Below are 15,284 nucleotides of genomic sequence, written 5' to 3' on the forward strand. Positions count from 1 at the left end.
AATTCATTGTGCAATTTATATAAATGTTTGTAATAAATAAGAGAAAATTATATTTTTATTTATTTAGAAGCTACGGGTTAGTTTCAAAGGAGGACGGGTATATTGTTGGACAAGCCGTCCTCGGTGACGGGTAAAATTTCTGAGTTTTTTCGAGCCCTGCTGCAAAGCCAAAATCAATCTCTGTCACTCATTGTTGTGCCTCACTAATTCTGCAATCAACTTGTAAATAATGTTACGTAAAATTAGAATGTCGTGCGTGTGTGATATGAACTATTTATGGGTCGATACACGTGAGAAAAGTCACGGTGGCTCAGAGGATAGAGCATTCACCTCCCGATGAGGTGATCCAGGTCTGAATACCAGCGATGGCTGGTCGATAGGAACTTCGCACCCGGTTCGCACCGACCACTCTGCTGACGTAAAAAATCCTCGGAGTAGATGAATTATGGGTTAGAATCTCCTTGTCGTCTGGATAACCGTGAGAGGTATTTGTGGTTTTCCTCTTCATATAACGCAAATGCGGATTAGTCCCATCAATAAGTCCTTCACGAAGGCTAGTTTGTCCCAACGCTTGATCGAGCTGCTCTGGATTGGGTTTAGAACTACAAGGATACGGAATTGAACAGTGATAGTCGTAAACTAAGAATTGGGTTGGTTGCTCAACGCCAGTTATAAAATAAATGTACATGGGAAAAGTAAAAGAATTTTTTTTTATTTAACGTCGCCTTTCGTTGGGGAATTGTTTTTGTTAAAAAATATAGTATATAGGGAGGGAAAAGTACTTACTGCTGTTCGTTATAAAGTTCTGCAGAGAAGATATCTGTATCCTCAACTGGCCGAAGAGAATAGCTTCCGAGTCTGGAAAATGAAGAAGATCAAATACCAATTGATGAGAATGTGTATGCGAATTGTAGTGAAATTGTTCTTTATATGGCTTCTCATCGAAAGGCAATCCTAAGAAGAAATTGAAAAAGGTTATGGGCATAAAATAAACATAAGAAAAATTAAAATGATTAATCATTTGTACTACTTACGCCTATAGTTAACCTTGGGAGTGCCTATTAGTAATGTTTTTGGGAAGAAATTATTGCAAATGTTATTATATGTATAAAAAAAAGTATTGAACAAACTCAGTATGTATTAACCCTTTCGCGCCGACTGTCACAAATACGTGCCAGCATAAAACCGTATCAACCAGGGTAAAAAGATAAAACTGGTAATCAAAGTAATTCTTTAGCAGTTTATTTGTGGGCAGAGTTATAATTGTTTGATTTATTTAATTCACCATTTCTTTGTTCAAAATAAAACTATTTAGTTATACTTCGAATTAACATTGATTATATATATGATTAAACTAACAGTAATTAAAGTAAAAGCAAAGTAAGTTTGTCAAGTTAGCAACGACTACATTTAAATTACCGTTTTTTTATTTAATTACATCCTGATTCTGATTTTGTACGAATGCTTTTCTGAATCACCCGTCCTCAAGGGTTTAAACATAGATAAGTGTGAAAATTTCTTATGCTCTTTTGTTGGAACGTATAAAATTATAAAAATAATGGAAAAGTTTCCTGCACGAGAGGAGTCTAGTCGAGCACCCTCGCCGATTCAAATAATGAAATCATTATCCCGGATGCTTTTCTTTTACATTATCATTTTTTTTACATTTCTGAAAGTTTAAAAATAAGATTTCACCATTTACAGCGATGCCAGCAGCTTCGCTTTCAGCAAAAAATTTATAAAGTGGTAGAGACTTAAGAATTTTGATTTATTGTATTAACAAATGGCATTTTTAACAAACATTCAAATTATTTAAAGTTTCGCTGATCAATCTAATTTTAAATTAGTATTATTAAACCGCGATTTATTGATTAAATCATAAATTTAATAACCAAAAATAAAATTTGTCCTCAAAGTGGAGCTAGTTGGTATTCCTACATTAAAACACAATTTTTGCTACCACGAGGAAAAAAAAGGTCTTCATCGCCTGTTAAAGGCGACAGCTGTGAAAATAATGATTAAAATTCGATTATTAACTCATTAATATTCAGCATCAAAAACACGAAATAATTGTGGAAGTACAATATGCAATTACTAAAAGCGAACAACTTAACCCTTCATTTTCAAACTGTACTTCAACGTACAAATTTCATATTTCCAAAAGAAAGAAAATATAGTTGGTTGGTTGAAATATTGTATCATTTGGACTTGTTCAAAGCTAAAGTGGTAGATAACAGAAAGAAATATCCAATTGGTATGCATAAATATGAGCTAACACTTTTTCCACGTAAATGTGTTTTATTTACGTAATGTGTTTGCATACCCTCCAACAACTAAGGAATTTTCATAATTTAAGATAATGTTTTTAGGGGTAATAATCTTAATGTACTATAAAACCCATTCAGGCCAATATTTTCAAAAACTTGTTTTAAAAAGATAAAGACAGGTAATCAATAAGTTATTGTGTTATGAAATTTTTCTTGAAAAACAATCGTATTCACCAAAATATATGTAGTGTTGTAAATAAATATGTTTTAACCCCTTGGGGACGGATGATTCAGAAAAGCATTCGTACAAAATCAGAATCAGGATGTAATTAAATAAAATACGGTAACTTAAATGCAGTCGTTGCTAATTTTACAGACTTACTTTGCTTTTACTTTAAATATTGTTAGTTTAATCATATATATAATCAATGTTAATTCAAAGTATAACTAAATAGTTTTATTTTGAACAAAGTAATGGTGAATTAAATAAATCAAANTATAAATTTAATTTTTAAATGATTTTGATCGCCAATATTCTTACAAAAATTAAGCTTATATATTAATATGCGTTACTATCATGGTTGTCTACTTAATTTTTTTCAAATACAACGTATTTGTTTGGTTAAAATTGAATTTTTAATTCCATTTTAATACCACTGGGAAAAATGATAATGGAAGGGATTAAAAGTTGGCAGGTCTGTATATAGGGAGGGAAAAGTACTTACTGCTGTTCGTTATAAAGTTCTGCAGAGGAGATATCTGTATCCTCAACTGGCCGAAGAGAATAGCTTCCGTGTCTGGAAAATGAAGAAGATCAAATACCAATTGATGAGAATGTGTATGCGAATTGTAGTGAAATTGATCTTTATATGGCTTCTCATCGAAAGGCAATCCTAAGAAGAAATTAAAAAAGGTTATGTGCATAAAATAAGCACAAGAAAAATTAAAAAGTTTAATCCTTTGTCCTGCTTATGTCTATAGTTAACCCTGGGTATGCCTATTAATAATGTTTTTGGGAAGAAATTATTGCAAATGTTATTATATGTATAAAAAAAAAGTAATGAACAATCTCAGTATGTATTGAACATAGATAAGGTGTACGTTTGATTAAGAACTATAACTAATACTAGTAGAATGTGAAGGGTGAAAATTTTTTATGCTCTTTGGTAGGAAAGTTTTACCAGTATTTCGAAATTCGCACTTAAATATAAAATACTATGGAAAAGTTTCTTGTACGAGAGGAGTCTAGTCGAGCACTCTCTTGCCGATTCACCTGGCGAATTCAGCCACATCCCCGGATGCTTTTTTTTTTAACCCTTTGCACTCCGAGTACTTTAATATACTGTTTGAACTAAGGTGTACGTGATTATCTAAGCACCATATAAGCATGTACACCTTAGTTCAATTAGTTATTATTACTGCTTATATAAGCACTAAATCATTTCAAAAAACATAATAAAATCATAAAATTTCTGCATCAACCCTTTGATAAGATCTGTTCGTTCGCTAATTTTGCTAATAAATGCATGACTTCCTACTTTTAATGCATTTTGAAAAAAATTATTCTAGTAGTAGCTAAGTTAATGTCTTAATGTACTATATTTTGTTCATTTAAGTCTTAATGTACTATATTTTATTCATTTACTATATTTTATTCATTCACCATTACCCACTACATATAAATGATTGAAAAGTTCAGGTGCAACGTCACATTGTTCCAGCACTGTCGTGGTGAGGCTTTTAAAATGTTGTCTAAATTACCGAAAAATCGGAAAACTTTGGTTTTAAAATGCTTACTACTCTATAAAATGTTTCACAAAAAGCGTAGCAGTAGACAAGCCTGTAAATGCCTTAATAGTTTTGTTTTTAGAAAATTTTTCCAAACTTAATTTTTACTATTACTTTGTAAAATATTTTTCAACGACGGTAAGCAGGTAAGCATGTCTCAGGTAAGCATGTCTCTTTTTCAAAAAGTTCAAGACTGGTAACTGTAATCTTTCATTCTTAACAATTAGAATTAGAAAAACTGATTACTCCTATCTACCAAAATCTACTAATTATAATTAATCTAAAGATTCCCATCCTAGTAAACATAAAAATTCCTTCCTATTCTTATTCCTAATATTTCTATCAACCAGATATCTATTAATTAATCAAATCGGTTAATGCCGCTTCACGGCATGCGCACCGCGGCAGCGCATTTCAATTTAAAAAAAATGACAAGATTGTTCAGCCTTGTAGATATAAGAAAATTATTATTATAAAAAATAACACGAACTGTAAAAATCGATATATCAGCCAAATTCGCAAATATTCGCAGCTAATTTTTTTTCAGTTCTTGAGTATATATACCAAACAAATACACAATTTTTTTTTTACCTCGGCAATGTAAGGCTTTTTTTATAGAGCACCCTAAAGTTACAATTTCATTGTACAGGCAGAAATAGGGAAATGGCTCTGGTTTTAATAGTATTTATATAAAATAATGAATTCATATATATCTTAGAAATACATTTATGTAAAAATCATGCATAGTTTTATTATTTTTATTTACTATCAGGATTTATCATATTAATAAAAATTTAACTGAAAAATTAAATTTTTTTTATTTCGACTTTGTTTTCATTTAATTGCTATTTCCATTAATAAATCAGAAAAACAAAATACACAGTCATGTTCCTTGGACATTTTACTACGAAAAACCATATTGCATACCTGCCTACTCTTCCGGAAGATTTTATTTTTATATTTAAAGTGGTTGTAAATATATACTGTTTTTTTATTTTATAAACTTAATTTTTAAATGATTTTGATCACCACTATTCTTACAAAAATGAAGCACATATATTAATATGCGTTACTATCATGGTTGTCAACTTAAGTTTTTTCAAATGCAACGTATTTGTTTGCTTAAAATTGAAGTTTTAATACCACTGGGAAAAATGATAATGGAAGGGATTAAAAGATATGAGATAAAGAAATGATAATGGAAGGGATTAAAGAAGGGATTAAAAGATATGAAGGGATTAAATGATATTGAGATTTTTTTTTCTTATAACTTCATCTTTTTCATTTTTGAACGCGAAAAATGATTTTTGTTCCACAGTGCCACAGGGGAAAATATTTTGTACAAATCTCAAATTGCCATGGCCTACAGTTTGCTCTTATACTTAATGAGGATAGCTTTCGTTTTTATATACGTAAATATAAGTAAATTGTGGCGGTAGTTATATTGAATAATTAAATAAATGCAATTAATAAAACTGAAATGTTTAGTCACCTGTGGCATCCCTGTTAATGTGAGATCTAAATATTTTAAAATTACATGATATAATACTAACCTAACTAATTAACGTGCATACTAACAGCCTTAAGATAATGCATTACTAAACATTAAGATACAAAAATTTCATATTTCAGAGTGGAGACTTTTGGTGCCTCATCAGAGTGGACAACGGATTGCAAAGGTCAAACATTTCTCAGCAGCCTTGAAAAAATTAATTATCACTTTTTTCCAAATTGTAACAACCACAAAACTTTTCCTAAAGAGTATTAGTCCAGTTTTTAGACCATTGTCGTTAAAATATTTAATGAAAAAAAAAGATTTCACCACATAAAAATTACTCTTAAATATTTTAAATAAAAATAATTTTTATTATAATTTTCCTATTCTATATTCTTGCAAATAGAATCCTTTAAATGAGAAATTTCAGTAAAAACTGCCCAGCGAGGATGATTTTTAAATAGCATTTTTCAGATGTTGCAGTTGTTCAATTTTTGAGGGGATGAAATTAGAATATTCAGTCATAATAGTTCTCTAAATTTTCCCCAAAAATAAATAATTCTTTTATCCACCAAAAGAGGAATTATTTTTAATCTTTTAATTGTTTTTTACTTGGATGAATCGATGATGATTTATGAAAATTTTCTTTAAATTTCTGAATTATTGAGGGAGACATGCACGCACCGTCATCCCGATAACGATGCCGCATACAAAAATCTATTACAAAATATCGGGTTGCGATCTGATTATTAAAACTGCCGCGGACTTCCGTTGCTGGTCTTTTGGATGCAAAACTGTCTAATGTTTTTGCGCAATATTGTTTATTTTTTTTTATTGAAAGATTCAGATTTATGCTTTAAATTGCTTAGAATTTTAAATTTTATTTAAAATTTACCACTACATAAGTAAAATAAACATATCTATAAGGACAAGATAATCGGAAATTATATGCCACTAGCAACGGAAATTTGCAAATTGGATAAGGTTGCCAAAGGCGACTAAAATTGCAAAAAGTGGTAACTAGTAAAGTTCAATTTTTGGGTAAACAAATATCTGACAAATCTTCCAGATTTTCCCGAAGATTTTATTTTCATATTTAAAGTGGTAGAATACTCAGGTTATTCAAATTAACTTTTTGAATTATAAATGAATTTGACCACCATTACACATAAATAATTACAATAAATATATGAAAGCATAATAATCCTTGCGCAAGCGAATTTGATCAAAATATAAATATATTTTTGAGTCAGATTGTTTATTGTTTTACAACCACTCTAAAAATCCATTCTCGGAAAGAGGGAAAGTTGGCAGGTATGTAAAAGATATAAAACTTAGCAGCTTTATCTAGCGTATTTTTTGTCAATTTACCACTAGTCCTAGTCCTAGTGTTTTGATTTTATTGGGCACCTGGGTCGCGAAGCGGCCCTTATCCCGTTCATCAATTTACCACTACTCATACTCATATGTGTTGGTTATCTTAGCATCAGCCCCGCTAGGAGCTCCAACTAATTCATCTGAGTGGAAATAAATAATGAATCGCCGAAGCGCAACTGAAAGGTGAAAGTTGGGGTTCAGTATCTTTTACTGAGAGAAAATTAAAATGAAGTAGTGAGATTGAACAAACAAGTTTGAGAGAGAGAGAAGAGGTTTTGTGGCAGACTGCCTCGCCTCCCTTCGAGGTATTACCCCGAGCTTCACAGGTGCACAGTAGCCACATAGCCCCAGGGAAAAGGGGAAATACATAATAAATGCGCAAAATTATTTACAAGTATTTACAGCTATTTACAAAATTTACGGGACAAAACTCCGTCGGATAGGAAAAAGGCGGTTGCCGGGCTATATTTTATGTTGTCTTTGATGAGCTCAAAATCAAAATTTTTAAAGTAATTGCACGTATGACAAGAGAGTGCATCTCTGAAGAAACTTGCACATAGTTCAGCTATGTGCTCATCTATTTTGTTGATTTTTAACTCTCGTCTTAGATCTTTCATTCTCATGGATCTGGGGGCTCCTGTGATATATCTGAGGAATTTATTTTGAGTGATCTCCAGTTTCTTTTTTTGACTAACAGTGGTTGTGCTCCATGCAGGGGCTGCGTAGCTGATGATCGGTCGAATACATTGGAGGTATAGGGTTCGTTTTGTTTTNTTTCTATATATCAAAATTCTTGGTCGGCAAATATTCTTATATATTGCAGTGATTCAAATTAATATCATTCAATAGTTCTGAAAAATATTGTAAGTAGTGCATACAGTTAACTTCCTTACTCTCGATCTAATTTATAAATAATCATTTTATATGTTTATTATGTTTTCATGCCTTAACTCAATTTAGTTTTGCATTTTCAAATGTAATTAGTTTTAATTTCTCATCGTAGATTTGCGTCCATTTTCTCTCCCCCATTTTCCGCTCACTTAGTTTCCAATTATTTTAGATGAAGAAGCAGATTACCATTACATACCTGCCAACTTTTACGCATTTGGCGTAAAATTTCATTTTCATATTTAAAGTGGTAATACATATATGCTATTTTTTCTTTTATAAACTTAATTTTTAAATGATTTTGATCACCATTATTCTTAAAAAAACTAAGCACATATATTAATGTGTGTTTCAAGCATGGCTGACAGCATAAGTTTATTCAAATACAACGTATTTTTTTACTTAAAATTGAAATTTTAATTCCATTTTAATACCACTGGGAAAAATGATAATGGAAAGGATTAAAAGTTGGCAGGTATGCCATTAGAGTTAAATAATTCGAAAAATTAATTCGCATAAATGTAAACGTGGCGGTATTTTGAGACTCTCTTAAAAAATTTTATTTTATTTTATTTTTAGTAAGGAAAGATAGATAGCTTGTAGGTATGTGAAAAAGTTAATTTTCGTTTAAATACACAACTACAAACTTCACGCTGTCCGGGAACGGATTTTCCAAGTTAGCAAAACAATCACTGAAAAATAATCTTACTCAAAAAATATTTTTATTTTGACCACGTTGAATTTCGCTCTCGTAAATAATATTATGCTTTTATATATTTGTTGTACTCATTTATATGCAATTGTGGCTAAACAAATTTCTAATTAAAAAAGTTTAATAAAATAACATGATTTTCGCTACCACTTTAAATATGAAATTGAAATCTTCCCCGAAAATCGAAAGAGTTGGCAGCTATGCAGATATGTTCTTTTGACAATTAAGAAAGTACCGGCATATCTAAATTTAGGATCCATTTTTATTTTACAAAATTAGTTTCAAATTTTTAACGACTGTGCTTGTGGTTTGTGGTTTATACAAATCCCCTTTTATATTTTCCTGAATTATTATATAACTCGAAAAGTTTTCCAGGCCTTAAGATCTCTTATGGTACAGTTACAAAATATTTATGATGAAGAAAAATCTATAATTTACGTTTGATATTCTTCACCAATATGATTCTTTTTGAAATAGAGGAGATAGTTAAAACGAGGAACCATATTCACTGTTCTTTCCTGATTATCTCGTGTAATCTTGGATTCGTATGAATTGAAATTATTGCACCAGTTTCCTAGCATGGAGATTTTGGAGCTCCAAACTGTTTTGATGATGCCGTCCGAAAACAAACTGAAAAGTTTAATCGGTTTTCATTTTAAGAGAAGAGTGGAGAGATTCTTTTTTTCTCTTTTTGTTATAAATAAACGATTTTATGTTGTTGTTACTAATGCTACTTGCTAATACTAGCAAGCCTGCTAGGGGAAACCAAGCGAATTTTTGGAGAAGGGTTCTGGCAAAGGATGGCTTTATCTATGGCCAAGAATATGATTTCAGCCACACACACGTAACAGCCCATTTTACAAGGAGGACCCATTCATACTTCATTCATTCATCCACAGATCGTAATTTTGACCTGAACCTGAGAACGATCGGTTACCAAATCAGTATTCCCAGAGGTATTGATTTGTTATGTGAACTTTGAGTTTTTTGTGACCCCGACAGATTTAACATGCTTCAGTCACCATTTCATATACGGGGATAGTTCGGTCAGCGGGATTCAAACTCGTGATCTAACGAACACGAGCTCGACGTCCTACAAACCAGGCTATCCCGGTCTTACAATTTTATGTAGAATTATGTAGTATTTTCCAACTCTGAATGGACAAAATTTTTTGCTATTTCGCCATCAAAATAAAATTTAATATAAAATATGCATTTAAAAATAGATGGATACGTGTAAAAAAGAATTATTCACTTGGTATACACAAATATGTACTGCTTCTTCAATTGGGTTGTGAAATTATAACTTACACATTTTACGGAGAAACTTTTGAACTATGGAAAAAAATGAGAAAGTATGGTCAAAACTTTCATTAAACAAACAACCGCACCTAAAAATTTAAATACACACCAATTTGACATCTCTTGATCAGTACACCAACCCATGAACAATAACTTTTACTGCACGAAAAAATTTAACCCAATACTTTTTTCTTATAGCTTTATTATTTTCTCACATCGATTATTTTTTGTGGCTAAACATAAATAGCTAAAAAAGTATGTTTAGTTGGAAGTATGTACGATTGCTAGAAAGAAATTTACAAAGCTGTTGTAAAATAACTATTGAAATATAAAAAATCTAATAAAATTAAGTTAGTTTGTCAAGACTTAAAGTTATACCTTTTTCAACTATTAGATTTCATTATATATTTAAATTGTTTACTTGTCATGGTGCTAAAACAAATGCATGGTGCTTACTTGAAACTTAAAGAAATCTGATTTTATACATTAAACATAAATATTTCCATTACTAAGAACTATTTTCCTCATGGGCCCTACAAGTTGATATCCAATAAGAATATGATTTTGAATCGCAACACCTATGTTATAAAAATACACAATTATTTCGGTTTTGTTACAAAGAAAACACTATTTTTATTTTAGAACAATAACTAAGTAGTAGAATTATTTGAAACTGAATTAAAAATGGTGAATGAGACATCGATAAACAGTCAAACTTTTCAATAAATAATTGTTTATAAAAAGCATTTATAGCTATAGTTAACTGAATAATTTCGAGTAATGTTAGTAAAATACACTTACGAGAACTCCAGAAACTCCTTGCTGTATCAAATTTCAGCTGTAGCCCTTTATTCGTCAAACGATTGTACACATCTAGCATGTACTGTGGTACATGCGAATGCGCAATGCTCCTCTTCACAATTTTTTTCTCTCTTTTCTCAATGAATGTTTTCTTGAGAGCAGAAACATCTCCTACAATGAAACTATCCAAAAACAAAAGAGGATCACTTATTCCATGATATTCTGTTGTAGAATTGTTAGAGTCTTGGTAATCGGTGATATTAGTCTGGATGACATATCCATCTATCAGGCAAATAAAGAGGGTGCTTATCACAAAAAAAGTCGACCTGACATGGTTAAGGGCCATGTTACAGACCTCTTGTATTAATAACAAAAGCGATTTGCAGCAGTATCTGTTATGAAGTTAAGCCGGTTTCATTAGTTTCAAGTTCTGAGTACTTTCAATTTCTAACCGACAAAGCAATGAAATATTTTTTAAAGAAAACCGATACAACAGATTAAATGTAAACAGATAAACTAATTTTAATTTTAAAGCAAATTTCTTTGGTTTATTGGCAAAATTCTTTGGTTGTAACTTTGACACCACACTGATCCTTTTAACGGTTGTCACTTTTTAGTCCAGCACGCTTTTATTAAACATTTCCTCTAAAATCAGAAATAATCCAGAGAGTTTCAGTTGATTTCATATCGAAGTAGTCTTATATGTGTTTTAATTACTTGATTTCTATATATTAAAATTCTTCGTCGGCAAATCTTCTTTTAGCTTTTGAAATGGAATCTACGCATGTTAAGTTTTTCACGTTGAATCAGTGATCTATAAATTTTACTTTACATTAGTAATCCATAAGCAAAGATTTTTATCGCCAAATGTTTAACGGTATAGTCGATTTCTTGACACTCAAAGGAAGCGTTGTACGGCCACCTTGAAGGTGAGACGTAGCATCAAAGAATGCCAAGACTTCAGTCAAATATAGAGACACTTAAGTGAGGTCCCGTTTTGCACAGTGGTGTTTTATATATAGAGGGTCTTCTGCATAACGCTCGTGTCTTTTACATTTTTTCCCTTCCAAGTCCTTATCGCGAGACGTTTTTGCGTAAGTGTTGTTTAAGTTAATAGACGGCCGAAGACAGGACAGATGCTACACGAAGAACAAAGAGGTTGAAGAGATAAATAGGCGCTCACTTCTTTGTTTTTGTTTGCTGAAATGTTTTAGTATCGTTTTTTTTTTGTTTTGTTGCGTCATTTTGAAAGGATAGCTAGGTAGGTAATGAACGGGTAAAAATCACTTTAAATACATTATGTATGACAATGTGGTGGCCCATAAACTGCTCAAAAGCCATATGTGGTTCTTGTGAAATTCTAAAGACGGTTTTTTTATTTTATTTAAACATCGGAAATGAATAACTGAAAATACATTTCATTAAAATCATGAGTTAGCTGAACTCTTCTTGAACGATTAAATTCACCTTAATTATATTGTGTATGACATTGGTGACTAAACTGGTCAGAAGCCGTGTGCGGCTATCTCTTAATTATAGATAAAATTTTATTTAATTATTGTTTTACTTTATAACCTACAATGAACAGCCGAGCCAATTCTCAGTTTACGACTATCAATGATCAATACTGAAGCAATTTTGGACCCAGCTCAGAAGACAAAGGAATTCCTGAATAAAGCATTGTTAGAAACTAGCCTTCGATGGAACTAACCCTCATTTTTGTTTCATAGAGAAAAAAACCACGAAAACCACCCTCGGTTCACACAGCGGCAAGAGAATTCTAACCAATGATCCGTCTACCACTGAGGATATTTTACGTATACACAATGGTTTAAGCTGGGAGAAGAGTTTGTATCAACCAGCCACCACTGGGATTTGAACTTGGGTCACTTGAGGTGAACGCCCTATCTCCCCTGAGTCATCCCGACTCTTATTTAAATTTAATTTAAATACTTATTAAGCTCCTATTTAAATAAGGAAGAGCATATATGTAATCACCTTTTCTTTTTTTTTTAAATTCTCATTAATTGATTTTATCAATTGATTTTTTGATTGTATTAACTTGAAATTTAAGTATCAAATATTTTATAACTTTATGCTCATTTATTATTACGAAAGGATTTTTGTTGCTCCTCTGTTTATTTATACTGTAACGAGTGCAGCAGAGATGCCAACTGCTCCGGACACGCCAAAATAATTAAATAAACGGTAAATAACTACGAAGTAAATTTTGCAAATATTTGACTATTGTTGCTTGTTTTTTAAATGGTATAGCATGACACATGTCAATAAAGTGGTGAATTATATAAGCCTGAAAAGTCTCACATTTTCTGCAAATCTTTCANATATATACTTTCAGTGTATGGGTTAAATTTTCAAACCATGGGCAACTAAAAATGTAAGAATGTTAGAAACTCAATTTCTTTTTATTTATTTAATTAATAATCACATTATTTTAAGAAAGTGTACACTAGGAGAGTGTTACCAAAAAGTGTTCTGCAAAATCTTAGGGTTTCGTGGAAAGTTCACAAGGCTTCTTAGTGTTCGTCATTTTTATTTTTATATTTAATCAATAAACCTGAAATATAATTAGTTAATATCTAATCAATAAAATTCATATATAATCAATAAAACTTAAAAACTATTCAATAATTAATATTTCGATTATTAAGAAATTACAAAAGTAAAATACTGGTAGTGGTGGATAAAAATCTACTAAATCGAATTTATTAAACCAAGAATCACAATTGATAAACTACCACTTTAAAATATATATTTGCTGTCCGGAGCAAGTTGGCATCTCTGTAGTAGGCAATGTGCAGATTACATTGGGTAACAATTTTTTTGCTGAATTTGAACAAGTACTTGATCTTACCTAATACGTCTGAGGGGATTTCTTACTCAAATTAGTTTTGCTTCAATAGCTACAGGTTTTTATCGAAACGGTATTTTCGGTTCAGTTTTTTTTCCTGTCTGGATGCACAGGTTTATAAAAAGTATTGTTTTGTAAGCATTCATATTTTATTTTATTTTATACAGCCGACCCAAATCAGAGTTTACAACTATCAATTTTCATCTCCGTAGTCTTGCAATTTTGAACCCAACCCAGAAGACAAGGGAGCTCCTGGATAAAGCATCGAAGCAGACTAGCCTTAGTGGAGGACTTTTTGATACTATTAAAGCCCCATTTGCGTTTCATAGAGAGGAAAACCACGAAAACCTTCCACGCTTTACCAGACGGTAAGATGATTCTAGCTCATGATCCGTCTACCGTTTAGGATATTTTACGTCAAGTGGTCAGTGAGTGCTGGAAGGAGTAGAATTCGTGTCAACCAGTCATCTTTAAGATTCGAATCTGGTTCTCCTCATTGGTAGGCGAGAGCTCTATAGTCTGAGCCAACACGGCTCGAATGTGCAGTTTAATAATAGTTTAGGTTTGTATACATTTCTAAAGATTTGTCTGCTATTTTGAAAATGCATGTGGCCTTAACATATCGCCTTCTTGGTACCACTCTCTACGTAGTTGAGAAGTGGTGACACTTAAGATTCACTCTAGTGAGTTAAAAAAAAAAAAAAACCCTGGCTGGGAATATTTTATTTAATTTCATTAAAACTGTTGCTTGTAGAGAGAATCTGATTGAAATCAGTGACGCAAAAATATTTAATATCTATACATTAGATTGATGAGGGGTAACATTCTTAAGTTTTAATAAAAGTTTTACGAAAATTCCATTAAAAAAAAAAATTCTGCTTTATTTGATTACAACGATAAGGAATGTGCAACTTCCTCAAATGCTTGAAAGTTTGTCGATATGATTTAAAATCAATTTTATTAAACCACATATAAAAAGCAAAAATTTCTTTAACAAATTTATAAATCTAAAATCTTTTACAAAAACAGTAATAATTGGCTTATACTTATAACTTTTCAGCATTATCAAATGAACACGTAGAAATTAACGCCAACATAAATGTCTCTAAGATTTATTTGGTTTTATCCCTGCTGTTGAATATGTTGTTCTCAGATATCTTTATTTTTAAAAACTAATAAAATTCTGCATTATACCACGTGCCTGAGTAGAACTCTTTCATATCAGCTTTAAAATTATTAGTGAGGGGGCGAACAAAGTGCCAACTATCTTTGGTATCTTTTGACCGGTAAATGGTTCCGTGTTAAAGTAATTAAGATAATGCATAGACGCCGGTGGTCTCTCAGATAAAATATTAAAATTGTTGCAAAACGTTTTGAGTAGATTTGTTTTTGTTTATAGATGAACCCACTTAAAGCAAGAAAAAGAGTTTATTTGACGATAATAAATTTGGGTTCTTGTTGCTATTTCAGTAAATCCATATTTGTTTATATATCTTACTCTTTTAAGCAGCAATTATAATTCTTTAAATAATTTTTCTCAAATATATGAAGTGAGAGGGAAATTGTTTTTTTTTATTTTTTTTATATAGCAGTTCTGATTTACAAATAATTTGAACACAATCATAGATAAGCAAGTAGTTAAGAAATGATCATCGCTCTCTGAAACTTATATATGACGGAAAAATCTAGGAAAATTTTTAATTTTTATACAACAATTTTTATACACCATAGCATACCTGCCAACTTTTAATCTCTTCCATTATCATTTTCCCAGTGGTATTA

At 31.1% G+C, this 15,284-nt stretch overlaps 1 protein-coding gene across 3 annotated transcripts in view; it reads right to left on the reverse strand.

Annotated features, from left to right (window-relative positions):
* Positions 1–11,782, reverse strand: part of LOC107440434 (dorsalin-1) — an 87,426-nt gene extending 75,644 nt beyond the window's left edge. The window contains exons 1-2 of one of the 3 annotated variants that reach the window (XM_071182117.1): positions 10,631–11,750; positions 2,993–3,160 (exon numbers count right to left, since the gene is read on the reverse strand). In XM_071182117.1, the coding sequence (XP_071038218.1) occupies positions 2,993–3,160; positions 10,631–10,976 (514 nt within the window). In that variant the 5' untranslated portion in view covers positions 10,977–11,750. Of the gene's footprint in view, positions 1–786; positions 955–2,992; positions 3,161–10,630 lie in introns of all 3 variants that reach the window. The other 2 variants (XM_043056267.2, XM_071182116.1) reach the window with 2 other exon arrangements.
* Positions 11,783–15,284: the final 3,502 nt, after the last annotated feature.

Source organism: Parasteatoda tepidariorum, chromosome 6 (genome assembly GCF_043381705.1).
Source record: "Parasteatoda tepidariorum isolate YZ-2023 chromosome 6, CAS_Ptep_4.0, whole genome shotgun sequence".
Taxonomy (NCBI): Eukaryota; Metazoa; Arthropoda; class Arachnida; order Araneae; family Theridiidae; genus Parasteatoda; species Parasteatoda tepidariorum.